Source organism: Cynoglossus semilaevis, unplaced genomic scaffold (genome assembly GCF_000523025.1).
Source record: "Cynoglossus semilaevis isolate Cse_v1.0 unplaced genomic scaffold, Cse_v1.0 scaffold1092, whole genome shotgun sequence".
Classification (NCBI taxonomy): Eukaryota; Metazoa; Chordata; class Actinopteri; order Pleuronectiformes; family Cynoglossidae; genus Cynoglossus; species Cynoglossus semilaevis.
In genome coordinates, this window is record NW_007585120.1 from 154,669 (window position 1) to 182,055 (window position 27,387).

General features: G+C 38.5%; 4 protein-coding genes across 12 annotated transcripts; 1 reads left to right on the top strand and 3 right to left on the bottom strand.

The window, feature by feature from the left end:
- Positions 1-371: 371 nt before the first annotated feature.
- LOC103398652 (transcobalamin-2-like) lies at positions 372-6,998 on the bottom strand. Of its 4 annotated transcripts, none has more exons than XM_008337327.2 (13): positions 6,843-6,998; positions 5,971-6,086; positions 4,599-4,895; positions 4,439-4,498; positions 3,398-3,712; positions 2,918-3,101; positions 2,674-2,834; positions 2,374-2,526; positions 1,429-1,601; positions 1,169-1,343; positions 900-1,080; positions 683-801; positions 372-606 (listed from the first exon to the last, which is right to left on the bottom strand). In XM_008337327.2, exons 2-13 carry the CDS (start codon positions 6,074-6,076, stop codon positions 545-547), a joined length of 1,986 nt encoding a protein of 661 aa, XP_008335549.1. In that variant the 5' UTR covers positions 6,077-6,086; positions 6,843-6,998; the 3' UTR covers positions 372-544. The 4 variants fall into 4 exon arrangements, with proteins under 4 accessions (XP_008335549.1, XP_008335547.1, XP_024909486.1 ...); XM_008337325.2 differs by having other exon boundaries at positions 4,439-4,501; XM_025053718.1 differs by having other exon boundaries at positions 4,439-4,501; positions 5,971-6,101; positions 6,843-6,911.
- A 1,986-nt stretch (positions 6,999-8,984) lies between these two features.
- On the bottom strand, positions 8,985-13,025 carry tcn2 (transcobalamin II). Of its 3 annotated transcripts, XM_017030831.2 has the most exons (11): positions 12,413-13,025; positions 12,229-12,284; positions 11,989-12,056; positions 11,531-11,720; positions 11,266-11,435; positions 11,015-11,167; positions 10,155-10,327; positions 9,876-10,050; positions 9,621-9,798; positions 9,416-9,534; positions 8,985-9,324 (listed from the first exon to the last, which is right to left on the bottom strand). In XM_017030831.2, the coding sequence occupies exons 3-11, from the start codon at positions 12,044-12,046 to the stop codon at positions 9,260-9,262; spliced, it is 1,281 nt and encodes a 426-aa protein (XP_016886320.1). In that variant the 5' UTR covers positions 12,047-12,056; positions 12,229-12,284; positions 12,413-13,025; the 3' UTR covers positions 8,985-9,259. The 3 variants fall into 3 exon arrangements, with proteins under 3 accessions (XP_016886320.1, XP_008335552.1, XP_008335551.1); XM_008337330.3 differs by lacking the exon at positions 12,229-12,284; XM_008337329.3 differs by having other exon boundaries at positions 12,229-13,025.
- Positions 12,946-15,796, top strand: LOC103398653 (coiled-coil domain-containing protein 117). Its single transcript, XM_008337328.3, has 6 exons — positions 12,946-13,049; positions 13,132-13,959; positions 14,082-14,132; positions 14,217-14,489; positions 14,580-14,726; positions 14,851-15,796. The coding sequence occupies exons 2-6, from the start codon at positions 13,751-13,753 to the stop codon at positions 15,092-15,094; spliced, it is 924 nt and encodes a 307-aa protein (XP_008335550.1). The 5' UTR covers positions 12,946-13,049; positions 13,132-13,750; the 3' UTR covers positions 15,095-15,796.
- Positions 15,759-27,003, bottom strand: LOC103398655 (trichohyalin-like). 4 transcript variants are annotated; one of them, XR_001759789.2, is made up of 28 exons: positions 26,715-27,003; positions 25,643-25,806; positions 25,451-25,551; positions 24,845-24,899; positions 24,654-24,773; positions 24,063-24,572; positions 23,806-23,868; positions 23,625-23,720; positions 23,414-23,512; positions 23,262-23,337; positions 23,065-23,182; positions 22,888-22,980; positions 22,679-22,791; positions 21,999-22,125; positions 21,303-21,416; positions 20,533-20,646; positions 20,164-20,394; positions 19,901-20,002; positions 19,646-19,825; positions 19,371-19,502; positions 19,046-19,278; positions 18,819-18,945; positions 18,652-18,735; positions 18,352-18,566; positions 18,186-18,212; positions 17,929-18,004; positions 17,646-17,785; positions 15,759-16,578 (listed from the first exon to the last, which is right to left on the bottom strand). XR_001759789.2 is itself a non-coding variant. In XM_008337331.3 (28 exons), exons 2-27 carry the CDS (start codon positions 25,716-25,718, stop codon positions 17,646-17,648), a joined length of 3,453 nt encoding a protein of 1,150 aa, XP_008335553.2. In that variant the 5' UTR covers positions 25,719-25,806; positions 26,715-27,002; the 3' UTR covers positions 15,759-16,578. The 4 variants fall into 4 exon arrangements, 2 of the variants coding, with proteins under 2 accessions (XP_008335553.2, XP_016886318.1); XM_008337331.3 differs by having other exon boundaries at positions 17,646-17,816; positions 26,715-27,002; XR_003049044.1 differs by lacking the exon at positions 18,186-18,212.
- Positions 27,004-27,387: the final 384 nt, after the last annotated feature.

Below are 27,387 nucleotides of genomic sequence, written 5' to 3' on the forward strand. Positions count from 1 at the left end.
GAAAGAGAAAGAGAGAGAGAGAGAGAGAGAGAGAGAGAGAACATTATTATTTAGTTAGTAATTACAAAACTCAACGCTTTCTTTTAACAGTGTTTCATTCTGTACATAAGCCAGGCATATTTTTATAAACAACATTAAAGTTATCATGCATCTTTAAACCTGAGCTAAACTTGCTCTTCAGCTCTGTCTGAAACATTTGAAACATAGAAACATTTGCCATCAGGCTTAAGCAGTCCCATGGATGATCACAGTGAAGAGGAAAGAAACCCCATGGGGTTACCAAATAGTATTGTTCGTTACGAAACAGTAAAATACATTTTTCAAAAAAATGTCAAGAACCACATAAAAAGAAAATGGGATGACGCATGATATTTATGATGCTGCAAAATTTATTTACTGATTCACAAATCAAAGACAGATAGAGATAAAATGATAGACAAAATAATATAAAGAAAACAAAACCCCAAGAAGAATCCACTTTTGATTTCTGACAAGAACATTTTCTGATTCTGAAATTTTCCTCTTTTTGTTTTTCATTTTTTGATCAGTAGGATGACATTGCGATGGTGATAGTTTGTCCATACTCGATCTTGTAATCACCAATACCTTAAAAAAAAAACAACGTTAGGATAAAAATAATAGTCTGTAAGTTAGGCATAATCCAGTGAAATGGTGTCCTCACCCTCTGTCAATGAAACACCATTAGATGAGAGGTGCCAGTATTGGCGTTCACTTGACAGTGCTTCCACTCCATTCACAACACTGAGATACGGTCCCCACAGGGAGGGTGTCGTGCCAAACCTTCAAAATAAAAGTACCATATGGCGCTAATTCCCACAGTACTTCTAATCAGTGATTTAAACTGCCAGAATGGATAAAAGCATATAAAATAAACTCACGTGAAGCCAACATTTGCCTCCTGGAGGAGTTCAAGCGTGTGAAGCAAAGTGCTGTTCAACGGCACATCAACCAGATAGTGATGCCCACTTCCATTAGACATCACCACTTCTACTGCCACACCCACTGTATTCTCATTTGGTAAAACCACAACAGGTTCTAAGGGCTCCACCACCACAGAATCTATAGGAAATTGCAGATGTCATTAGCAACAAACAAACAAAAATAAACATAAAAAAACAGTATGCAGTGGATGAAATACTGAACACACCATCCTCGTTGAGACATGTCATTGTTTTGATTGTCAGGTAGGATGTCCCCTGGAGAGCTGGCAGAATCTGAGATATGCCCATCGGGTTGTGGTAGACGTTTCCTCTAACTGCGCTCCATATGGCCCTATTTGCTCCGATAAACTCCACAGCAGAACTGCCCATTGCTATTAAAGCCTTGAACACAACAAAAACGCCATTAAAGTTGAACTTAAGCTTAACTTAATATGATTAAATGACAGAGATTTAAAGAGAATCGTACCTGAACTGCATTTCCAGTGCTGAACTCATTGCCCAAATGGCCGTCAGGTCTTTGTGAGTCCAAAATTGTTCCCTTGATCTTGCTAAGGGCTGTGTCCAGTTTGGTACCATTGTATACAGGAAATAAACTGTCCTCCACACACTGGAGGGCAATACCAGCCAAAGCATATGTATCTAGTATAACATAAACATGAATTAAAACAGACTTTCAGACTGAGGGGAATTTAAGGACAAGTCACTGTATAATGACTGTGTAGAGACTTTAGAAGATCTGTCACTATTTTTTTTACAACTTGGAGCCCCAGGTTGGTTATTCATCATTATTAACATCCTACCAGCAATCTTTTATAGTCACAGTTGTTATTAATTCAGTGCAGCCAGAGCCAGCCACAGCAGAGGTGAGGGTGAGGGTGGGTTACACCCTGTACTAACAATTCCCTAGTTCAGATAGAGATAAACAACTATTTACACTCATGTTCATACTTCAGTCAAACTCTAGACCAGGTCCTCACTTTATTGGACAAATGTCCTTGCTAAAGGGATAATATATTTTATATTGATAATATTCAACAGCTATAGCTATAGCTGTATCGCACCATATGATTCAATACTTGTTTAGTTGCTAATTAAGTCCTAGAGATTTCATTTAAAATCAATATTTATTTTAAATCTCATTATCTACTAATACAGCACTCCCTTTACGATCCACTTGCAATCTATTTACTAGGTACCCCTGCTGTAGACTCTTCATCAAACCTAAACCTGCATGTTTTTGTAAAATACACACACACGGGATAACATTCACCACTACACTGAAAGAACCGATGATCTTACTGCATTATATTCCAAAATATTTAATTTCGTCACAAAATGTCACATATTGTAGTACAATGTATTTTAACATTAGTTAAGGGGTAAATGTGGTTTTCGCTCTGGTTTGACTCACCAATGCTCACATAATCTCCATGTGTGAATTGCTGTTGCTCCACTGCATTGATGAGTGCTTCAGTAAAGTCTCTGTCGACCTGGATGTCAGCTGTGCAAAGAGCAATCACTCCCAGAGAATACTGGTAAAAGTTGGACAAGGGGACATTGTCGTCTGTGTCCAGGAGACATCAAAATGACACAAGCATAAATTGTCAACCACTGCACTCACTTAAGGATGGACTACAGCAACTATTTTTCATGTGACTTTTTATTTTGTTGTTTGTTTATCTAAAGAATTCCAGAAACCAAAATATTGTACCATGAATTTTCATTGTTTCCAGATGCATCTGCCTCTCCATATGTGTCAGCAGTGATGCTGTCCCTCCATTGATGTGGGGAAGAACTATATCTAGATCATGGCAGGAGGCCCTTAGAGACAGAATGAACAGGGCCAAAAGGCCAGTCACGGGCCTGGTGGAGCTGCAACAACAAAGAACAGTCACTAGTGTGAGAAGGATTTTGGAATGTACTGATTAAAATTGCCTCACAAAACACTTGATTACTTTTGCAATTGACCGGGCATCTCATTCAACAGCCTCTCGAGATAGGCCCTTTCCATGGACAGGTTGTGGTGAGCAGAGAGCCTTAAAGCCAGGTATATGCTGGGATTAGGGGCTCCTGTCTGTGTCTCCAGAGAGTGGAGTAGGTCCTCAATGAGAGATACGATGAGCCTATTCCCTGATGTGCCTGGAAAATATCAGTGAAAGAAACTAAACAGGCATTACATTTCTCCACTGTTTCACTATTTTAATTTGTAAAAACCTTGTGGTGCAGCATTAGCGTTAATCATAGTTTATATATGTAGGAGACGAAAAGCAATCACAACAAACAAAGAACATGAATGATTAGAAAATTCATGGAATATATAATCACAAATCCCAAAAATGACATACAAAAGCCCTGAAACCATAACAATCCACGACATAAGACAGCAAATGTAATAAAGACTGAAACATCTCAGGTTGTTGAAGACAGCAGCGTACCACTGCAGGTGAGACCGACGTCCTCGTGATGTCCACAGTTGTGTCTAAGCCAGCCCATGCTACTGCATTCAGTCAGGTTGGACTCCGACCCATGACAGTTGACATTGTCCAGGAGAATCAGGTCGGTGCCGTGGTCAAAGACTGAACTATAGTGCAGAGCCACGCCATGTCCACAGCCAATCTGCCTGCACACCACGTTGGCATCACGAAGATCCCAATCATCGTCACACACTGTTCCCCAATTTCCCTGGTAGAAGACCTCTAAACGACCTTCACATGGATTATTTCCATTTACCAGACGTACTCCTCCATCTCCTACAGACAAGAGAGAGTGAGAAAAAGAAAGCTCAACAGGTCAAGGCAGAGTTTTCCACATTAGTGTCATACTTTTGGAACACCAACAGTGTTCCAAACATCAATCCTGACAGACAGTACAGTATGTAGGCATATAAGGTTGTGTTTCCTCTAGGATCAATGAGAAATTATAAAGAAGAACTCTTTCCACTTCCATTTCTTTTGTTTTTTGTTTACACTTCTAAGTAAAGTTGTTATTATAAATTGGACAGATGTGTGCCAGTATTTGACAGGTTGGATTAAAGAACTCAATTCAAAGTTTTGATTGAGATTCCCAGATGTAGGTTAGATGATGCAGAAGTGTGTGAATTGCCATGTATTGACTGACTTCAGTGGCACAATGAAAAAAGATTTGATGATTTTTTTTTGTTGTGTAACAATTGTGTCATTTTATTCCAAAGCACAGTGAGATACATTCCTTTATAGGATGCAATAGAAACTCTCAAGTGTCTGTTCTTCTATCCCGTGCTGATAACGACACCTAGCCCTGAATCTGATATAATGAAATGTAAGGAGGGAAACTTATCACCAAAGACATTTTCTACTGTTGATAGTTTAAAGTTGACCTCACCCACAATTTCATTTCCTGATATAATTTAATTATTTCTTTACGTCATTGAGTTCTTTGATAAACCCGTTCACATTTTGACCTCTAACTATCATGCTTAGTGGAAATGGAACACTCACCTGAGTCTAACTTCTCATAATGTGGTGAGTTCAAAGCCCCATTATCTTCAGTCGTATCTTCTTCTTCCGACAACAAAAAAAGTTAAAAAGTTAATTTTATATTTTGCCCAAAAACTTCACAACACCCCCAGCCACCTGAGGGTGAGAAGGACAACCATACCTTTGCAGGTGAGAGACACATCTTCATAATGGCTGCAGTTGTGGACATTCCAGCCCAGATTCGGACATTCACTGATGCTTGTTTCATTTCCTGTACATCCCACATCGTCCAGCAGGATCGGCCCTGTGCCTGGACCAAACCTGGAGTTTAACCACTCTGAAGATCCGCAGCCCAGCTGTCGACACACCACATCCGCGTCCACCATGTCCCATTTGTCGTCACACACTGTGCCCCACCTGCCATTGTATTGCACCTCCAGCCTGCCCTCACACCTGTGACTTCCGCCCACCAATCGGACTAAATGGAGTAAAACCAAGACAAAGGCAGTAAGCACTGAGCAGAGTCTACTGATCTGTTCATGGAATATGTCAAAAACTATTTGACATTTGTGGCACATTTTCTGTTGTGTGCTTCCATCTGCAAAACCCTTAACTAAAGCTTCTCTTTGTAACATTAAGGAAAGTTACTTATCTCACACATTAGCTTAGGGTTGTCAAATATACGGCCCAAAACAAGTACGCTAGGGTGTACAATCCGGCCCACTTGATGAGGTAACACAGGACCAGGAGGTAAGTTACAGACCCTTGGTTAAGACATGGATACAGGGAAGAAGTATCAAGAAGTAGATCCAAGGAGCACAAGGAGTAACTAAGATAACTGGTGCAACCAGTAATGCTGGGAAAGGCCACGACCTAGTTAACACAAGATGACTGGAAATGATCTGGAACCGAGTCATTGAAGGGCTGGGGTGTGAATACTGCTGTAACCACAGCTGAGTCGGCACATGTGTGGAGGTGGGGATAAATAATGGGCAGAAGCATCAAGTACACGAGAGAAAAAAACAAAGAAAACTATGTACAAAGAGGATCGTGACATAAAAAAATATCAAAATGATTCAAATCAGTAAAATAATATTCATGCATACCAGCAAATAATAACATTTTTATTCAAAATTGGAGAAGGAAAATTAGTGAGCTGCTAGTGTTGCTGCCGTGCATCAATATTGTTTTTTAATTTGTATTCCAGAACCTGTGTCCTTTAGAATAAAGTGACATTCAGACACAGGTAATTAATCACCTCCATCACAATACAGCAGCCGTAAGGTTAAATGAATGTAGGTCAATATTCTAGGCTATCATTTATTTTTATTCTCCAGTTTACAATGTCATTGTCAGATTAGGCTTTAATTTCTGTAATAAGAAACATCAGATGAGTCAGAAACAGGAGCTTTTTTTTTTTTAATACCTTCTCGTATTTAAATACATGTCTCGAAAGAAGAGACAATGTCAGGGAGTTAAAGTAACCAGTTTCTTTTCTGGTAGCACACACAGTCACAGGTGGATATATACCACACATCGTACAAACAACTCACCTTCTTCCACCTGCTCACTCTGGGTCACCACCATGATGTTTTCCTGCAGAGACACCAGGAGCAGGACAACAATGGTCCAGGACCAGCTACTTCTGTCCACATGCATGGCTGCGTGTCTGCAACACAAGAGACTGGAACTGGTAATTGTTGCGCAATCAAAATGCTGTGGGGTTTTTTTTCAGACACTCACGGACACATTGGGAAATGTGTGTCTGGCTACACAGCCAAGTATTGAATGTAGAATGACAAGGTACATGTGGTAGGCTCAGTTTCATTCAACACAATTTGATACAATATATCAAGTACTGAGGGGACTGGTCCATGAGTTAGGGGGATGTGGGGGATTGGCGGGGAGAAGGGTGACTTTAGCCCATTATGAACCTGTTTTAAATTTACTTTATTATTATTTATAGCACTTCTGCTGCCAAGAGAACAGTGTCTACAGGGATCAAAATGCTGATTCTTAAGACAAAGCAGCACTCTTGCTAATAAAACAGCTACAACCTGGCAGTCAGCTACAGGACTATATTACAACGAAGCAGTCGTCAGTTGTGAAACAATGTCACATCATTTTATCATAGGAGCTAACAATCCCAAATTACATTTTAAAACATCTGCACTTGCAGTGTATTTACAAAATAATTTTACCTTTGCAAGTGTTTTTTGTTATACATAAGAAACACAGTTTCTTTCTAAAAATGTCAAACAATAATATGTTTCTCAAATGAGGGACATACTAATATATTTTTTATAACTATGTGTTGGCTAAAATAAAATAAACTGAACTTTTAAGTGTATTTTTGGAAAAATAAAAATACATGAACAAATACTAATTACAGTAAAATAAAATAATTTAAAAAAACTCTACCTACCAGTTTCGATATGTATTTCCTTTGACCAAGAATAAATGCTTCATCTACCAAGATATAAATCTGAACACAAATGAGTTTGTCTGTTCTTAAATAAAGTAGAAGTGATGCAACTGAGGCTGCGCTGACAGGTGGAGCTCCAATGGGTGTGGCTGTAGAGTTTACTCATCAGAGAGAAAGAGAGAAAGAAAGAGGGAGAGAGAGAGAGAGAATGTGCAAAACAAAGGTAGGTGTTTCTAAAACATTTCCAAAACATGAGGTGTGTTCGGTAATTTACTTCTAAATGCACATCGCTGTGATAGATTACCTTTTATAAAGTAGAGGTTTGTTCATTCATGCTATTAAATTGTGCTAAGAAAATGATCCACTATTGTTGTCTCTAAATCCAATTGTCTTTGTTCCTAGAAGTGTCTGGAATATGGGACTTCCTCTGTTTTAAAATTGTAAGCTTTCTTGCCTGGTGTAAGGTTAAAGTATCATTGACGAACTTTACAAACATTAAACACTTCAGCCGGCACAGTGGAAAAGTGGAACAAAAGTTTAGAAACAGGAAACTCCACTGGTTATCAAAAGCGTTCACTTTCTGTAATTTAACATTTGCACAACGTTGGTCAGCAAACAAGCGTCATGAAAGCCAAGGACAAGGTTAAACAGAGCATTGCAAAATCCAGACCAGACCAGTGTGTTGACAGAAAAAGTAAATTTCTGAAATATTTGTGATGAAATAGAGAAAATGTGGCTTTAATGACTTATAAGTCAAACGCCAGTAGACTTTACTCCGTATGCGATACCTAGCATTTACTAAGATAATAATAATAAGATAGGACTCAAGGTTCTTTATTGTCATTGCAACACATGTTAAACATGGGATGAATGAAATTAGTTTCCCTGGTCCCAGCTTGAGTACAAGTGACAAAGAGTTCAGTGTAGTGCAGCAAGAAGAGAAAGAGTAAGTGGCGATTGTGCAGGAGGGACGCAGGGAGTTACAGGGGTCCACCAGAGTTTAACAGTCTCACAGCTTCAGGGAAGAAGCTGTTCCTCAGTCTGGTGGTCCGCTGCCGTCTTCCTGATGGGAGGCGGGCAAACAGAGCATTTGTGGGGTGGGTGGGGTCCTTCATGATGCAGGAGGCCCGTTTCCAGCATCTGGTGGTGTAGATATCCGTGGTGGTGGGGAAAGTGTGTCCCAGGTCCTCTGTGCAGCCTTAACCACCCTCTGCAGAGCCTTCTTCTCCGCAGCCGAGCAGCTGCCCTGCCCCATGATGATGCAGGAGGACAGGACACCCTCCACCACACATCTGTAGAAAGAGGTTTGGACTGACCTCCCTAGTCCAGCACGCCTAAGTCTCCTCAGGAAGTAGAGGCGCTCGTGCGCTTTCCTGATCAGGCAGGAAGCGTTGGTTCTCCAGGTGAGGTCATCCGAGATGTGTACTCACCTGGAGACCACTTCCACCGCTTATGGAAGTGGTCTTATCTATTATTGAAGATAATAGATAAGATAATGATATAGACTTATTTTGAATTTTACAATGTAAAGATTAACAATTAGAATATACAGTACCTCACCGCTTTTTTCGCAGAGATATATGTGTCAATTGGTATTCTCTAGAGGCTAATTATTAATATTCTTGTTTACTGTACATACACGTGGTAAATACAGCGCGGAGTATATCACTGACCGCTAGAGGTCGCGCTTGCTTTACATGCCTGGCGTAAAAGTGAAAGGTTTTTCCCCCCCCAGTCGAGTGCGCTAATATTTTCTATTCCTCTGCCGATTCTTTTGTCTATATTTTCCTTTTTCTTTTTGGCAGATGTACCAAAAGTAAATAGTCATCTGTACTGTACAAAACATATAAGGCAAAGTAATAGCAATAAAAGCCAAAAGATACCACGTGACACAAAGAGAACAGTAGCCAGCTAATTAGCAATCATTAGACAGAATCCTTACGTTCTTAAACACGTAAATATAGTTGTAAATGTTTAATATTCTCGGATATTTTATGTATTTGCTTTAGTTAGTACAGTTGTAAACTCAACTGTAATTATACCCGTGTTTTCTATCTTAATATTATAAAAAATGTATTTAAAAAAGGAAAACCTATATAGCCCGAGTCTCGATTGCCTTAAACCTTACTTACAATATATATCTCTATAAACCACACATGTCGATCTTTTTATTTACTTAAAAGTTCATTTTTCACAAAGTAAAATCATTAAAAATAACAATGTACATTATTATTATTATTATTATTATTGACACTTTGACTCTAAAACACAGTACAATTAAATTTGAACTTCCAACATCAGCTCTTTGAAATGGAACGACTACAAAATTAAACATATGTAATCTGACACTGAATGGCTATTGGGTTTCTCTTTGGTTACTTTTAGGAATTTTTAAGATCATGGGAAAAAAAAGATTTTCAATGTCTTTCAATGTTTTTGAGGGTGAACATTTGCGCCTCCTGAATCTTGAACTCAGCAATACCTGAGAAACCAATAACAAGGAAGGTTACAAAGCATATAGGGCAATTATATAGCTGGTCATAAGGTCAAGAGGTTAGTTAGTTTGTTCTCACCCTTTGGCAGTAGAACATCATTTGAAGACACTTGCCAGTATCCGCGGTCACTCTGTCGGGCCTGTTCTCCATTAATGGCACTTAAGAATGGACCCCACATGGTGTTCTCTGTGTCAAACCTGTCAACCAGTATCATGTCAAACACATACAGCCCTGATTATCAAATCTGTGCTGAAATGCAGAGATGTTTGTCAAATAAACTCACGTGAAGTCATCATTTTTCGCCACGAGTAGCTCAAGAGCCTGCAATAAAGTACTGCCGTGTGGAACATCCACAGAGTAAAACAAGGACACCCCTCTGCTTACCACTTCTACATTTACTGCCACTTTGGTCTCACTTGGTAAAATCTCCACAGGATCCAGAGGCTCCAGAACCAAACTATCTGTGATTCAATATACGACACATGTTAAAACAGCTGTACACAAAAATGAGATGAGTTGGGTTTAATAACGAACATACCGTCTTCATCGACACACTCAAAGTTTTTTACTTTCAGGTAGGATTTCTGATGAAGAGCAGGAAGAACCTGGGATAAGGCCATGGGGTTCTGGTATGCGTAGTTTCTAGCAGAAGTTCTCATGGCCTTAATCGATGCAGCAAACTCAACATTTGGGCTGCCCATTGCGATTAAAGCCTGGAAGTATACGTAATTACTTTTGTGTTACAAAATGTTGTGCAACATTTCACACAAAAGAAGAAGCCGTGTACTCGACAATCAGCAGATGACAAGGTTCTTACTTGAACTGCCAGACCAGTGCTAAACTGGTTGCCTATATGGTTGTCAGTCCCACGTGAGTCCAAAAGCTTCTGCTTGATCATTCTGAGAGCTGAGTCCAGTTCAGCAGTGTTTTGTCCATCAAACCTACTGTCCTTCACACACTGGAGGGCCATCCCAGCCATGGCATATGTATCTGGTCAGAGAAAGTCAGAGAGACAACAGCTGCTTATTTTATTCTGTCAATTAGATCAGTGATCCGCAACCTTTTTTTGCGCCACGAACCGGTTAAATGTCTGAATTTTTTTTTTTTTTTTACGGACCAGCCTTTAAGATGTGGCAGAGAAATACAACTAAATAAAATTATACGACTGGCATAAAAACTGAAATTTTCTAAATATAATAATAAACATTAAGCATCTTGACATGTATCAAGTGTGAGTCATAGACAGATGTGGTGGACAGAATCTGGTACATCGTTCAGAATCGGATAATAAATAAAACTGAAATAAGGTAAGTTATGCATTATTTCTGTGCGACCCGGTACTAATTGACCCACGGACCGTTGCCGGTCCTCGCCTCAGGGTATGGGACCATTGAACTAGATACTGGAATTTTATGGGAAACTGGATGGAAATCCCATTTTAAGTTGGTTATCTGTCAGACCTTTGGATAAAAAGACATCATCCAAAAGACATCTTTTTAAACTTAGTTTAGTTTACCCCAGCTTAGTTTACTTTAGTTTAGAGTGAACTTTCGCTTCACTATAACGGTTTATTGATGACGACACTGTCTCCTCTCACTCTCTGTGTTCATGTCCATTCTAGCTGTTTGTTAATATGTTTTATACATTATGATGTGTATAATTGCTAACACAACTCACCAACACTGCAAGTGTCTCCATGTGTTAAGTGTTGGTCTTCCACTGCTTTGATCAGCTTGTTGGAGACATGGCTGTTCACCCTGATGCCATTAGTGCAAAGAGCAACTATTCCCAATGAGTACTTGTAGTAGTTGGTCAAAGGTCGATTGTTGACTGTGTCAAAAATGAAAAAAACTTTTTTTTCTTCCAGAAATGCACCAACAAGTTTCTATCTGCATTTTCTTTACTCTATATATCAAATGAAAACTGACCGACAATATGTTCTTTCTCCTGTTCCATCTGCTTCTTCAGATGTGTCAACAGTGTCATTGTCTTTCCACTGATGTTGACGAAAACTGTGTTAAGATCATAGCAGGAGGACCTTAGTGCCAGAGTGTACAGTGCTACCTGGCCAACCCCAGGATGGTTGTTGGAGAAAGAACTGGAACAGACAAGTGAAACAAAGATTTTACATCCCATAACAAAAATGTTAATGTAGAGCTCTTAAAAGTATTGATGTATAGTTAAACAAATTACTCTTGTAGGATATTGTGAAGATGAGATTTTAGTTTATTTAGGTATGCGCCCTCTTTTGCAAGATTGTGCAAATTGGAAAGTCTTAATGCCAAGTGAACACTGGGATTGGGGTGTCCATCTTGAGTCTCCAGGGAACGGAGGAGATTCTTATTGAGAGAAAGGCAGAGCTCATTGTTTGGTTCCTCAGCATCTAAGTGAAATAGTCAGAGAAAATAGTTTTGAAAGTGTAAAGCCACACAAAAGCACAAATGCTGCCTCAGCAGGCACACTGGAAAAGTGAAAGCAAACATTGTGGAGCGATCATGATTCAGAGAACTTTCATGTTATCATTTGGTATACACTGAAGATCAACAACTATAAACTGTGGCAAGAAAACTGCATCACAAATGTTGCCAGGTTTCCCTAAGTTTGGCATTAGAGATAAGAAGGTTTTTATCAATAACTAAAAAGTTACATACCACATGACTTGCTTGAGGCAAAGGCCAGTAGAACTGATATAAAGACCCAAAATATCATTTTGGATTATCTGTTGGAAAACACAGGTGTTAATATATCAATACAACTGCATAAAAATGACAGCACAGGCACGTTAAAAACATAAATATCACTAACTAAATAGTATAATCTTTTTTTGCTTAAAACTCATTTACAGTGATTTTAAAAAGACACTACGAATCGTCAACACACAAAAAACTTACTATTAAGTTGCTTTACGAAATGCTGTACACAGCTCTGTGCTACCTCCTGAAGGAAACTTCGGAGTCAAGAATGAGAAATGGACAAGAAAACAAGCGCATATAGCTACTTCTGGTATATAAGGGTCACATGACTTGTCATTTGAGTGGACAAGCCAGTGAAAAAATGCGTACGGTGCTTTGTTACCAGTCAGCAGTCCTATTTCCTTTAAAGATGAGCAGGACGATGTGGAACAGTGTTGTTGCTGTTTTTTTCCAGCGACGTGAAACAGCGACGCAAACCACTGTGACCATACTGCCGTAAACAATAACGACGAGCTCACAAACAGGAAGTTGGGAAGTTGGGATGTTTTCTTGTTAGTCGATTATATTCTTTGGTTAGAAAACCCACAAAACAAACAATACAAGCAGATGTCTCTGTTTAATCTATTTTCCAGTTATAACATCCTGCTTTCGCTGTTATAAAGTTGCTTTATTTACAATATTGAAAGAATATATTTTGTTTGTTACTATTGAATTACTCCTTAATTCATTTTTCTAAGTTAGCCCCCCGTACTCCATGTCAGAGTGAAATAGAAACAAAAATCTTGCTTTTGTATTTTCATAATTGGTCAGTAATGCGTAAATAACCGTTATTATACTTACATACTACATTTCCCACAATTCACCAATACGGTCGACGTGACTGTTTCTAGAATCTTAGCGTATCTTCTGGCTCTACTCACTTTATAGAATAGCTAGCTAACGCAATATTATCGCAGTTAGCCTGTACAGCCACTCAAAACGCATTAGACCTTCATCTTTGAGAAAAGTCTTGGTTGCAGGTAAGACAATGTTTTTTGTCACGTTGGGTATGTGTATCGAGACACAGTTTTATTGTAGACTAATAAGAAATTGTTTTTTTAGCTGCAGGTAGTAGAGCTTACAAGACGACAACAAAACATGTAAGGGGCAGGGCAGCTGCACGAGTCGGTCAGTTTCACCAGCTGGACAAGTTATTGAAAGTTATTCATAACGAAGAGGGAGGCGCTGCTTTCGTATGTTGTTTCATTATGTTGTTTCATCCTACGGTACATGGGCTTGTGTTTGGCTACAAAGCATTCAGTAGTCTTTCTTTAAACATTACGTGTACGTTTCGGTTTGTGTTGTCGATAACGTTCGTATATAACCGGACCATATTTAAATCAATAAGCTCAGGTCTTAGTCCTTTAAAGACGATGGTCGATAGATTCGATGCCACAATTTTAATCCTTTCCATTACCGCCTATACACTTAAACAGAATTGCACACTACCTTTTATTGGTACTCTTTCAAACTGCGCAAAGTAATGTATATGTTCAACAGAGGATTTAAAATAAAACGCATTTGCTTAACGACGCTAACATTTTGCCATTTGTCATAAAAACTGTTATTTTACATAGCAGTGTCAATCTAAATTAATAATATTTACCACAATGTCTTCTGAACACAAAAACTGTACAGTTGATTCCTTCTAGAATCCTGTTTATTAGCACCTGGCTCTCAGATGAAATTGATATATAGCTGTCTTTCTGTTTTTATGCCCACAAATTATTTCACTGACCAGATGACGATGCATCATTCAGTTCCTTCTGGCCATGAACTGAAATTCTTGCCAGCCATGTATTCATTTTCAGGCCCCAATAGCCTTCCAGAATTCGATTTTGGGCCTCCAAATACACCGGGTCACTTACAGAGACCAACGGTCACGAACAAGTGAGTAGCCAGTAATTTTATATAGTACTTCAGACAGACCGCATACATTTGCAGAAATACATTGGCAGCCTTAGCCTGCAACATATTAACTGTTTTGACATGTCTGTCTGTCTGGCCAACAGCAGCTGGGAGACTCGTTGCCTCAGGAAACACAGAAGAAGAGTCAATGATGAGTAAGTGTGAGATGCACAGAATAATTAGTCTCACTTAACATTTGTCCAGTGCCATGAATACTCACAATGCATGTGTTTTCACAGGGGATGCAGTGCCAAAAAGAGGAGGTTAATGGTGGACACCGAGGTGGACATTTCAGAAGACCCAAATCCCAGCACTCACCAGGTGTGGCCTTCAACGAACAGCTGCTATTCCCTGTCTGCCAAACATGTCAGCACTAAACCTCCACAGTCCAGCCCTGGGCCTCAGCCTCTAACTTTACCACATCCTGCTCCCATCCTGCACAGATCTGAAGCAGAGAATTCCTGTATGGAGATAGAGGCAGCTCAGAGAAAATTGCAGAAGATCAAAGACAGGTACATAAACCATGATTGTGTTTGTAGGAGTGTATGTTTCTAATACTATAGATGACTCTTCACAAACGCTATCTTCTGTACCTTCTGTAGAATAACGCTGGAGGATGATGATGAAGAGGAGGATCTGGAAATTGAGCCAGCACCAAGACGACCAGTGCTGGTAATCTCAGACAGTCTGAAGGAGGGTCTTCAGCGCAGCATCAGTGACATCCTCCCTCAAAAAGTGGCCAAGTCCATGTATGTTTGAAATTAAATGTAAAATCATATGAAACTCATGTAGAGAAACAGGATTTTGTTCAAGCTCGAATTTTAAACCATTCCGTACGTCTTAATGATGTATTTTTCATTTGCTCATACATAGGAGTCATTCCTGTATGGAGTTGGTGCTATGGCGTCCACCTGAAGACCACTTTTGTCCAAGGCTAAAAGATGCATTACAAAAACAGCGTAAACAACAGACATTATTGAGGCACCCCCCTGCTCCTTGTCCATCTCCTATTCCTCACAGTTTCTTGAGCTCCTCCAGTCCATCCACAGACACACACTCTCATCCCTACAGCTTTCCTGTAGCTGACAGCCCTGGAGAGGAGGACATGGAAATGTAATCCTGTTCTATGAAATTTAAAAGCCAACCAAAGTATAATACAGTCTAAGTCGTAATACAGTCATAGCAAAGAATGACAAAAAACAAACAAACTACAAAGCACTAGGAAACACCTTAGGTTGGTCAGTTTGGCAAGACTCGTGGGATTTGTTATCATTGTACCTTTTTGACGGTGTGAAACACATATATTTTTTTTATGTTTTGTATGCATGTGATGTGATGTGCAAGTGTAATGCTTACCATTCTAAGCTGTTACATTATTTAAAACCACCTGCTGTACCAGTTGTATAAATTGTTTGATATATTGACAGCCTTATAAAGTGTTATGAAGCTTGCAAAATTAACCTTTGCTCTTTCTTATAATATTGTTTGCACAGAATCCTGCTAATGTCTGGCCAGTAGCACAAAGGTGTAATGTGAATCATTTTGTTGTTATTCGTACAACAGCAGTGTGCAGCTTTTGAATATTAATGTTTTTTTGGAGCACACAGTAGCTTAAAGCAGTTTTTGCAGTTGTACTTGTGGTTAAAAGATAATCATTAATAAGCTTGGTTTGGGGCGGTGAAGAGGAAAAGAAGTACTAGAAGTGCAGCTTCTATCTTTCGAATGTATTTTCCTTTTTGTAACTAGAGGTTGAACCAGCCATGGAGTATTACAGCTTTGTATTTGTTTATAAATAAACTCTTTATTTGCCATGTTAAAATGTCCTTTTTTCTTAAATTATACATTTCTTGTGGTTTTAAATACCAAACATCCCAGGATTGTTCCCCGTGGAATGCCTTGTCCCCACATCGTTTGATCACAAAGCAGTTTATACAGTATTTAAAAACAGTTTGCTGACTCAAACCAAGAGAAAACAAATTGTGAATGTTTGACAGCCACAATACAGGAACAATAACTGATATAACACATAACTGTGCCTAGTAAAGACTCTTGTATTGCATTACACTTGTAAGAAGTATTTAAGGCATGAAAACATTTATTGTGGTTCCATTAAAAATTGCAGTTCCATGCAAACCTGACCAAATATACAGTTTTTCTCCCTTTACAGAAACCTGATGACATTTGTTTTACAATTAAACACACTGTAATCTTGTTGATTATATTTAAAGGCGTCAAAAAGAATCTGCAGCTTTACAAGGTGATTGGGTAAGAGTAACTCACATGATCTTGAGTCTTGAGGGTAATGACAGTTTGTCACTCATTCAAAGTTCACTGTGACCTGAAAGCTATAACTCTTGAATGCATGTGAACTTGATGAGCAAATCATAGGATTTACCATTTGTCACTGTGACCTGGTTGTTAATCTGAAACGCATTTCACAATAAATGATTCATCTGTGATGCCTCTGAACAAAGTAGTTTGAAACTGATGGGAGTCAAATCCCCTGAATACACACCTACAGTATAATGTCTGATATTTTAACTTGTGACTCCTAGATTCTGATATGCTCTGAAGTCCAGCTCTGTCTTGGCCTTGAGAGATCTGTGAAGACAGCAGTATTACACTATCACACAAGGCAGAGAAAAAAAAATCATCATTGACATAACAGGTCAAGGTCAAGGTGAATGTGTGCATCAATTCACAGAGATCCTTTGCTTATTGTTTTGTCATAAAATGTGACATTGGTAAAGGATTCTGTACCTGACTGTATCTACTTCTAGTCTATGCCATGTGCCCATGGCAAAAGGAAGAATTTTTCATTTAGGCCTACTAGTGGAGATTTCTATGTTTTTCTTTAAGTAAACAATTATAGCAAGTGAGAAAGGTAGTTGAAAAGGACAAAGGAAATGTGTTATTAGTGTTAAGTCGAAATTGGCTGTAACGCTGGCAAACAGCATCACCAGTAGGGGGGTATGACTCGTAGCAGAATGTTAAGCAGTCATCTGTTAATAAATGTTGTTGTTTTCTTTTCAATTGTACTGTACTATAAAAAAGTAGCAAACTCCAACTGCAGTACTATGGTGAGTACTGATTCATGTACCAAACAATGAACACATTTCTGTTTTTCTCCCCTGAAATCAGATCAACCTTAAGAAACATTTTTACAACCTCATGAAGAACATCTTAGAAGAACATTCTTAAGATCCTGCTCCTGGTATCTTGACCTGCTTTCTGTTCAAATAACTTTAACTAGATGTCATGATATCCTGGTCCAGGTTTTGGGGGAGGGGGGCAGTGAAGCTCTGTCTATGCTCTATCTTTAGATGAAGGTTTTCCCAGATTGTATTGCATAGATCATTTTGACTCAGTCAATTTTGACCAACTGTCCGAAATCAGAGCCCAAACTGTGATAAAGTCTAACTGTATATATGTAAACATACTACGGGCATCTAAACTGATGGTTGCCCATATTGAAATTTACTGCCCCAGCATTATTTCATTCCAGAAAGGATAATAAAATCTCCACCTCTACACAATTCTATGGCTGTTGGAAAAATCAGAATGGAAATAACCACCGGCGCACAGAGAACAAAGATCATGTTTGTAACTTTGTTGACTTTTTTTCTCTCAATATTTACTTAATTTTGTAACATAGGATTCTGACAAACCTAGGACAGTGAGAGTGGAGGAGATGAGCTCCAAGTATAGGCCTGATTTTCCAGACGCAGCTGTTTCACTTTGGTCTGGAGGTAACGCAAAAGCTTAAATGAGGCAACATCTGAAGGGCGGTGGAAGGCAGCAGAGAGCACTACAGAAGGAGAAGAAGAAGCAGCTGACGTCTGCATTTCATGAGAAGGATAAGAGAGGCAGTACTGTTAGAATGTAGTTTTTGAATATTTAACAACATAGTAATTTAAGTTAAAGATTATATGGAGTGAGTCAAACATTAACCTTTGCACAAGGCGTCATCTCTCCCCTCAAGTCTTCAGGATTCTCACGTCTTCTCTCCTTCCCACTCTGTGTTTTGCTAAAAAAAACAAATGCAGCTAAGTTTAAAAGGCCCTTTGGTTTACAGTATTGATACACTTCAGGTGTGTGTAGGTCAATAGCACATGGGAGTGGGTTTAAGTGAGATCATGATAAAGACAGGGATAGTATGGTTAGTATGTCAACTACTACTGTGTCGGACAGGCAGAGAAACCAGTTACCTTCCCCTTAACAACTTTGTCTTGCACCTGCAGGAAGGTGAATATTTAGAGCAAAACTTTACATTACAGCAACAGAAGGAACACCATTTATTTTCATTATATTTTCCCAAGGTTGAATACCTTCACTTGGTTGAGGTTTTTGTTGTGATAGTGTGATTCATATTACCTTTCAAGTTCAGCAGTCAACTCCTCTTCAAACGTGCAGGCCAGATGAGCTGCAGTTTGTTCCTTCCACTGACCCATGCACCTCTGAACCTGTTTCAGCTCCAGGTCCTTGGCTTCCAGCTGTTTACGGAGAGATGCTGCCATTCCTTCACCTCCTTCTTCTCCTCTATCATTCAAGTGTGCCCGTTTCATACTGCTCAACTCATCAATGTGTTCCTGTTTAAAAAATAGTTAACATCACCTTTCTATTACCTGACATGGTTACTCAAACATGAGCCTGTAAAGGTGGGTAACTGTCTACCTGAATGAGACGCTCTTTGAGAAACTCCAGTGCTTGATTCTTATCCTTCCTGAGCTGTTGCCTCTGGATGCTCATCTCTTGATCCTGCAAACAGATAAATACATAGTAATATGTATATTGTTATTAAAGCACTATGCCTATTGCACTTGAAGAGAAAAAACTTCAACCTTGTCATTTCTCAGCTGCTCAGTAGCTTGTTTCTGTAAATCTAGCTCCTGCTGTAAATGACTAATTAACTGCTCCACTTCTTCTCTCACTGCTCTCAGTCTTGTCAATCCCTCAGCTACCGAAGAACTGAAAACACAAAATGCATCCATTTTAAAAAACAAACAAAATGCCTTGGTAATGATACACTTCTACTAACATCTAACATAGTTGATGAAGGACATTCTACCTGACAGGCAGCTGCACAGAGCTCTGTTTGGCTCTGCTCTGTTCCAATAAGAGATGCAGATGCTGGCACTCTGCTCCCAGTTTCTGTGCCCAGTGCCTGTGCTGTTGATCCCAGTCTGCTCTGATTTGGTTACAAGTGCTCTCTTTGTCTTTTAGCATCACCCGAAGCATGTTGGCTTCATCTTCTGCCAGATGAGCAGCTTGTTCAAGCTGAACAACCGTCCTGTGAGTCTCCTGTGACCACAACACTAATTTAGCTTTACAGAGTCCAACAAAGTTTCTCTTTATGTTGCTACCAATGATAACTTTTGGTGATTTTCTAAAACCTGTCCTATCTCTTTCCTCAGCTTCTGCAGCTCGGCCTGGTGCTCCTCTTTTAGTGATTTGCAAATAACACTCAGCAAAGACTCCTGCTCCCTCTGCTGGGTGCAGCCATCCTGCTCCAGTTCCTGTATTTTCTTACAAAGAAGATGAGAGTTGCACAAAGACTAAAAAAAGACAGAAAGTCTAAGCAGGGTTGACTGAGGTTCTGTCGACACAGATGGTGACTTCTTCTGTGAAGGCAGTTAATATTTGCCTATCTCAAGTGTTTGGGCCTTACAGTTTTCAGTTCCAAAACTTTACGTTGAAGAGCTTGTGCTTTGGTTTTTTCCTGCTGCATCTGATTCTTCATGCTCTCCAGGCTCTTCCCATTCTGCTCCTCCAGAATCTTACAGTGCAACTGAACAGCTTTTTTTTCTCTCTCCCATTTCCTCCTCTCTTCCTCTAATGCTTTGTGCTCCTGCATAGGACAATGCTGTAAAATACCACAGTCTTCTACTAATGGAAATAAATATTTTTAGCAGAATTAGAATACCTTTGCAGATGCTTCTGTACGAAGCTCCTCTTCACATTTTTTTGCATTTTTCTTCTGCTGCTCCAGAGATATTTTTAGTTTGTTTGATTCTTCCTCTTGTAGCTGTCAAAAACACACCCATGTCAAAAATATAATTATAATTATAATTATATAATTTGATCAACTTATTGAAAAAAGAAAGGTCTAATTAATGAAATTAAAATCTCAATTCATTGTGTTTCCGAAGTCTGATAAGTACTGTACATAAAAATCTGAACACTTGCCATTGTTTTATAGTTATGTGCTTCAGTCTCCTTCAGTGCACTGTTCTGTTGTTTTCTTAGGAGCTGTAGTTCCCCCTTCAGGCCGCTACGTTCTATCTGTAAGGCCTGACGTTCTTCCTGTATGTTGAACAACTGCAGCTCTTTCTGGGCCAACATCTTCTCCAGAGTTCCCACCCTGACGTTACCTTCTCTCAGTTCCACCTGAAGATCTCTGACCTGAACCTCAAGCACCTGAATGTGAACAAAAAAGTTTGGCAAAAATTACTGTTCTTTTTAAAATCTTCTTCTGTTAAAATCTTTGTTGTGCAATTCTTATGGTAGCAAAATTATTCATTCACTTTCCTATTTTACATTTGAAATAAGTCTCACCTCCACATACTCCTTTTTCCTAATATGTTTCTCCTGCAGGCGGGCGTAGTGGCACCTCATTGATCTCTCTGCCTCTGTGGCTCTTACCAGTTCTTCACAAGTCTGTTCCAAATTCTACTCCAATATCAGCGATATAAAGTAATTAAAAAAATGTAAAAACATGAAAGTGAGTCTCTCAGTGATTCTTGAATGTTCACATTGTTGCTAATTATAAAGATGGCCTCTTCAAAATAATGATTACTCCCTGATGTCAAATTAAATACAAACATGTGGGAGCTTTTGAAGAACATATGTTTAATCTAGAGCAGGGGTTCCCAAACTTGTTATACTCTGTACCACCTGAGAAAACATTGAGCTCTCTGAATACCACCATGATGACCAACATTAGAATTCCCCTGCTCGTTCCACGTTCAATTTGCAAGTGATCCCATGATTCCGTGCTGCCTGTGCTAAGGTGAGCAACAGACTTGCATTTCAGCAAAAAAACAAGTAAATTAAAAAAAAAGACCAGACATCCTATTTCATAATCTCACAAGTAGATACACATTTTTTCTAAATGTTGTATTATTTGTGTATGGTATGTTTCAGATTTATTGAATTGAAAATGTAAATGTGAAAATATCAATTTTTCCCACGTACCACCAGAGAGTGCTCGTGTACCACTGGTGGTATGCATACCACAGTTTGAGAATCACTGGTTTAGTGTATCTGATAATATTTTATATTTCAGTGGGTATTACGAATGAAAAAAAAATCAAATACAAAATCACCTCATGCAGGGACTCCAGCTTCTTTCTTGCTGGTCGTTGTTCAGCAAACAGTGCAGTTTTTGTCGAATCCAACAGTTGTTCCATTTCCTCCCTCTCCAACATCCACATACTGTTCTGTTCAGAAAACAGTGAAACAACAGACAATATAGTGTATGATATTATAAAACTCTGAGAGTGAGAATGCATCAGACTATTTCTTAAGTATGTAATTATAATAAGTTACTCACTTTTTTAAATAAATATTTTAGTGACACGGAGGAGTTTTATCCACTGCTGCCTCCATTAGGAATTTTAACAATGTTTAATCTGTGACCTGCAAAAATGATTGTTTGTTTAAACCTTCAGAGCTGACACTGACCCATAAAGGGAAGTAGCCACAAGGTCACTGTCATTGTCATTGAGCTAAAAACATTACATTTCTCTATGGGCTTTGGTGTGGCAGATTAAGAGATAAGCAAACTTATGTATGCAGACAAAACATGAAACTAGCCTAAAGACTTAAATGAGGTTTGAAATGTATTTTTAAAAATCCATTTATTTATGTACCCACTCCCTGCCACCCCAGTCCCCCTTTCCAATTATTTGTAGAGGAAACAAGCCTCCATACTTAAGACTGGATCCTGTCCCAGCTGTGGAATGTGACAGTACTTGATGTGGTCCTACTTCCATAAACCCGAACTATCAAGATTTTATTACCTTTTTTTTGTCACTATGAGCCTTCAGAGTCTCTTTACGCTGACTCAGAGATGCAAGTTTTATTTCCAGGTCTCTGGTTTCATTCAGACAGGACTGTCTTTGTCTTTGCAACTCTCCTACCTGGCAACTGCAATACGTAGAACAAAATGGAAGTATAACATATCACAGTAACAATACAGTACAAAAACAAATGAAGTCGACGGTGCAATATATGACGTTTTAAATACTGTAGTCATGTTAGAAATTTACATAAATGAAGCATGTTCTTGTTGTTTCACTTATTGAACCCCAGGAAAAACACAATCTAGATATTACAACATATTTACAGATTTCGATATTGCTGCACTGCAGCTAGAAACCTCACAGATGAATTAGGTACAACAAGACAATGACATCATGTGGTTTTGTGACAATTAAAATAAAAAAAAATAAGTGTGGTGTTTGAAATTGGTTTGACCTAGATACGTTGCTGACTGTGGATGTTGTTGTCTACCAAGTACGGTATACCCTTTGGCAATATTAGTCATAAATGTTTTCTGCTCACAGTCAAAGTGAAATTGGTCCATTGGTCATTCTACATGGAGCCAATGCAAGATCTACATGTGGCTCAGGAGCCATGGTTTGCGGACCTATGATCTGATTGAAGACCTACATTTGTATTTATTAGAGTGGTTTTATACCTGACAGAGTGCTGCTCCATCCTCATGTCACTGAGAACTGATTCCACACTCTGCTTCTCTGTCTCTAGCTGTGCTGTCTCTGCAGTCAGTCGCTCTAGTTCCTGCAAAGCATGCTGGGTGATAAACCATAAACTGTTAGTGACATTCTATTCAGCGACATTTCTGTTCACAGCTTCTTCAGTGGAAAAAACATTTTGGTTTTCACTTACCTTTCGTCTTTGTCGAAGTTCAGAGATGCAGAGATCAATGTCTTTTAACTGAGACCTCTTCAGAAGGAGCAGCTCCTCCTCTTTCTCACACTTCTGAACACACAGATTATTGTGTCAGAAGTTTAAATAAAAATTACACAAAAATATAGAAAGATATGAAGGGAACGGTTTTCCTACTTGTCTGAGATTCTTCAGTTGCTCTTTCATTTTCCCACACTGGATTCTTTCTGACCTGTGTTGTCCACTGCAGTGGTTTATTTCCTCATCTGTGCCCTTGTCATTATTTATCAAAGTTCTTTAAAATGCAGACAATGCAAAGTTTAAAATAAGTGGGTTTTATGTTAAAATCTGTTTGTTTTTTTGGTTTCTCTTACCTGAAAGTTTCGCTCTTTTTTTGCAGCACTTTACAAACAGAAGGACTTCTTTTATCTGTAAAAGAGGAGCTGTGAACTGTGCAGAAGAAAAAAGAAATAATTTTAAAGAAACTTTGGTACCACTGGTAAGATAACAGTCATAAGAACTTTACCTGATGAAGACTGAGCTTCACTTTTTTCTTCTGTCACGGTTTCAAAGTCACTCAGGTTTTCCTCCAAACCTGTGACAGACTGGATGAAAAAGCGCCATCCTGAGGACGACATAGTTACTGTGCTAACTATATCTTCATTTGTATTATTGTTACTTATATTGGAATGTCTACTTTTAATATTTCCTTCACATTTTTGAAATATTTTTTTTACCTGGACAACTCTGAATGTTTTGTCTGACTTGGTCTGTAGAGACAGAGTCAAGGTCACTAGCAATGGACACGGAGTCAAAACTCATTACAGGTACACCTGAAAAAACACCACAGAACCCACAGAACCTATTTACAACCCACAGTTGTACAAGAGGATTAATGAGAATGTGTGTGTGTTGTACCTGTCAAGAACCTGGTCTTGTGAGAACAGCTCTTGTCATGGTCCATTTTTTCATTTTGTTTCACTTTGTGAGAGAGAAATTAAAGAAAAATAGGGTTTTAATAGTGTGCAACACGAACTAAATAAGAGATGGAACAAACCCTGCACTGGTCCAAACAGGAATGTGTGTAATTAAAACATGCAGTAGAATTTACATTTTGGCTCTCATTGTTATTTCAGACAGTCTGCTAAATGTGGACAACTTTTTTCACCACTTACTTCTGCCGTCCTCATTGATTCTTTGTGCTTCTTCCTCGTTGACATATGATTTATTTACTCCCACACTGTGTGACAGACATTTTCTTAGATTCATTCTTCGGCTTGTCTCATTTGTCTGGGTTACCACTGCTTCTCTGGTGCTTTTCAAAGATGAGCCCATTCTTCTGACCTGACGAACACCTTGTCCTTTCTGTTTATTCAGACAAGTGTCACTGTCTGAGTTCTCTGCTCTCTTCATCACTTTGTTACCATCCAGCTGTGGGATATTACTCTCTGGCAAAGCCACTTCTACCATCTCGTCTCGAAAGTGCCTGACAAAGTCCTCTGTGCAGATACTGTCTGAAAGAGGTTGTGGTTTTGCAATAACATCATCAATACAGGTGTCTCCAAGAAGCCGCTCCAGCCTCCAAAGGACTTCTTCTCGATGAGTCTCTATGTCATTTAAGTTTCTTGTATTTCCATCTGATTTCTTTTTAACCTCACAAGACATTGCATTTTTTCCCCCCCTATCTGGGTTAGAGTAGAAGAAACATTTATTTACACAAAGCATGTTTAAATAGAACTGTGAAAAAAGTTCTGTTGAAATGTCACCTGACGTGGGCACCGCTGCTGGAGTTTGTATCAATTCTAGACAAGACATTGGAGTGTCTGAAAGACTGGTGCTTCTGAGGCCCGTGTCTTTGCACAGAGACTGACTCCACTGAAGAGGAGCTAAGAGGAAGAAAATAACAGAGATTATTCAGAAACAAATCATTTTAGATGTTTATTGATAAATAAATTACCAGCTTTGTATGACTCTGGCTTTTTAGAATGTTCCAGATGATTCTGTGTTGGGATCTGTGATAACAGAAAATTATTAATTTAAATGTAATTGTAAAGTACTAGGACAGTAAATGTATATAACGCTATTGATAAACAGTATAGGTCAGACTATAATATGTACTATAATCACTAAGACCAGATTAAAGATCCAAGATCCTGTTGTAAACTAAGGTTTCACCCACATCATAACATTTCAAAGAAGACTATTTGGTTTCAAACAGAAGGTTGGATTTGTAAGTGGAATTGCTGCCACCTACTGTGTTTCCAATCAAATACAAAATTCTAACCAAGAAAAAAAAATCTTAAAAAAGAAGTGATGACCAGGGACTCTTTAAGATTTTTATTTTGGCAGCCAATTAACTCATATAGAATATGTGAAAATATGAAATACACCCTTGTACATAAAATAAAAAAAATACTGTGAATTATACATTGGCAGTCACACATGGATAAATACGTTACTTTTAATATAATGAATAATATTTAAAACTTACTTATTATTATTTAAAACTTACTCTACTCTAAATATAGGTAGTACTTTTAGTACAGTTCTGGAAATCAACTACCTGCAGTTGACTGAGCTCAGCATCCATGGCATCGAGGAGAAGGTCACAGTGGTCCAACCTGAGAGGCTGAGTGTCTAAGACATGTCTGCTGTCATTAAGATCTGTGAGGTTCAAGACAAAAAACAGTTCATAAGAGTGTATTTGCAGCAGTCAAATATTTCACAGTGTTAAACAGCATTAAAGAATTCAGACCAGAGTACAGAATCATCAATTCATCTTTATCCCCTGCATCCTCTTCTGTTCCATCATGGAACCTGTCCACGTCCATGTCCTAATGCTGAGGACAAAAGTGCGGACATTCACGTGGACACAACATCCCCAGTAGTTCCTAGTGGTGATGGCTGAGTGGATAGTCCCTGAGAAAGAAGAAGTGGAGGGTTTATTTTGCTCAGTTGTCCAGGAAACCAGGGCAATTTAGCTTGTTAGCAGGACAAACTGGCAACTGTTCACACTGAAGGCTATAAATTCCTCCTGACTTTTTTTCTCTGCCTCTCTGTATGAATCAAATCAAGTCCAAAAGCCTGGCAGGATCATTCCATTGTGGAGAAAGGTGCAGCAATGTTAGTTTCTAGTTGATATTAAATGGTGAACATATGCAGATGTACCAAAAATGAAAAAGAAAAAAAGGACAACATTTATAATTTAATTACTGATAGACTTTCTATAGAGGAAATCATATATGTAGTGGGTTCATTGAAATTCAATGATAGAGTTGAAACTAAAGAAAGAGTACACCAACATTATGACCCAGACTGGAAATTAAAGTATCAGAAAACACAAATGGACTTTGAGATTGCAGACGAAAATAATCCACTTGTGTTGAAGAAATAAGGTAAAACTGGAGCATTCAAGACACAGTGGTGTCGGTGTTTAAAAAAAAGAAAAAGAAAGAAAGAACGAAGAGGACAAGAAAAAATAAAAAGGAAATATTGTTCAACCAAGGCGGTGCACACTTTATCTTTGTATTATGATTCATAATCGCAATATTATACATAACTCTTAAAAGAAATATTTTTTAAAGTTTAAACTTTTATAATTTTGGTTTTGTTATAGAATTATATTTGTGTTATTAGGGAGTAGTAACGCTTAAAAAACGGAAGACGCAGGGGTTCAATAGCTAGTCATTTAGCCTACTATACATTCTAGCTGGTTAATACTTAAACTTCACGTATTTTGAATGCGCACCGTCAGTAAAGAGTATGTGAATCATTAGAAAAACACCAACGCTAACATTTTAACAAAGGAACGTTGTCTATTGACTTACCTGTTGTTTGTAATACAGCTGTGTCCTGTAAAGAAAAAGTGGCAGAAGTTCTTGACTCTTCTCGGCAGAACAGGATGTCACCCGGTGTCGTGGTGGAAACGGTTAAACAATAACAAACGCATCTCCGTGGCGCTAATTTTACCGCCACCGAAAGGGCCAAATCGGAATTAAATGACCACAGTGCCGCACTAATTAAAATTTAATTCGAAAATTATATAATTATAGCGATTATACAATTCTATATCGAGTTAGTCTGAGCTTTTCTAAGCGCGAATTTCAGTTGAGTTTTAACCACGATTACATACGAAATTCCATTAAGATTTTTTTTTATCTTGCTGAGGTTTTAATGTACAGTTCTCCTGGCCCATAATGTTTTAAGTTACGTTTATTAAAAAACGAAGGTTTTGTACTATAAAAGGTCACGAACTAATGTTTGTAAACTTACTTAGCCAGAAGTAACAACTGATATTTGTGTTTGACCTGGTTTAAAATCTCCAGATTATTAGATGTACGGTTAAGGGGGGGACTGGTTTAAAATGCAAAAGAAAAATCATATTCACTTAAAGGTGAGTTTACAATAGTTTCTACTACATTGCATGACTTTACATAGTAAACCATAGTTTTTGTTACTATACAATTATTTCCCAAGTTCTTAGTTGTTATCTAACTAAAC

What these genes read in the sequence shown, in the direction of transcription:
- tcn2 (XM_008337330.3), bottom strand. Translation starts at nt 12,046, where the DNA reads ATGATATTTTGGGTCTTTATATCAGTTCTACTGGCCTTTGCCTCAAGC. An exon ending in GGAGAAAGAACATATTGTCG is followed by an intron (nt 11,168 to 11,265) that starts GTCAGTTTTCAT and finishes TTTTTGACACAG; the next exon opens with TCAACAATCGACCTTTGACC. An exon ending in TGATGTTCTACTGCCAAAGG is followed by an intron (nt 9,325 to 9,415) that starts GTGAGAACAAAC and finishes TTGGTTTCTCAG; the next exon opens with GTATTGCTGAGTTCAAGATT.
- LOC103398653 (XM_008337328.3), top strand. Translation starts at nt 13,751, where the DNA reads ATGAAATTGATATATAGCTGTCTTTCTGTTTTTATGCCCACAAATTAT. An exon ending in AGACCAACGGTCACGAACAA is followed by an intron (nt 13,960 to 14,081) that starts GTGAGTAGCCAG and finishes TCTGGCCAACAG; the next exon opens with CAGCTGGGAGACTCGTTGCC. An exon ending in CAAAAAGTGGCCAAGTCCAT is followed by an intron (nt 14,727 to 14,850) that starts GTATGTTTGAAA and finishes GCTCATACATAG; the next exon opens with GAGTCATTCCTGTATGGAGT.
- LOC103398652 (XM_025053718.1), bottom strand. Translation starts at nt 6,886, where the DNA reads ATGAAGCATTTATTCTTGGTCAAAGGAAATACATATCGAAACTG. An exon ending in ATGCCCGGTCAATTGCAAAA is followed by an intron (nt 2,835 to 2,917) that starts GTAATCAAGTGT and finishes TTGTTGTTGCAG; the next exon opens with CTCCACCAGGCCCGTGACTG. An exon ending in GACATGTCTCAACGAGGATG is followed by an intron (nt 1,081 to 1,168) that starts GTGTGTTCAGTA and finishes AATTTCCTATAG; the next exon opens with ATTCTGTGGTGGTGGAGCCC.
- LOC103398655 (XM_008337331.3), bottom strand. Translation starts at nt 25,718, where the DNA reads ATGGACGTGGACAGGTTCCATGATGGAACAGAAGAGGATGCAGGGGAT. An exon ending in GTACAGAAGCATCTGCAAAG is followed by an intron (nt 19,826 to 19,900) that starts GTATTCTAATTC and finishes TGTCCTATGCAG; the next exon opens with GAGCACAAAGCATTAGAGGA. An exon ending in TCAAAGAGCGTCTCATTCAG is followed by an intron (nt 18,567 to 18,651) that starts GTAGACAGTTAC and finishes TTTTTTAAACAG; the next exon opens with GAACACATTGATGAGTTGAG.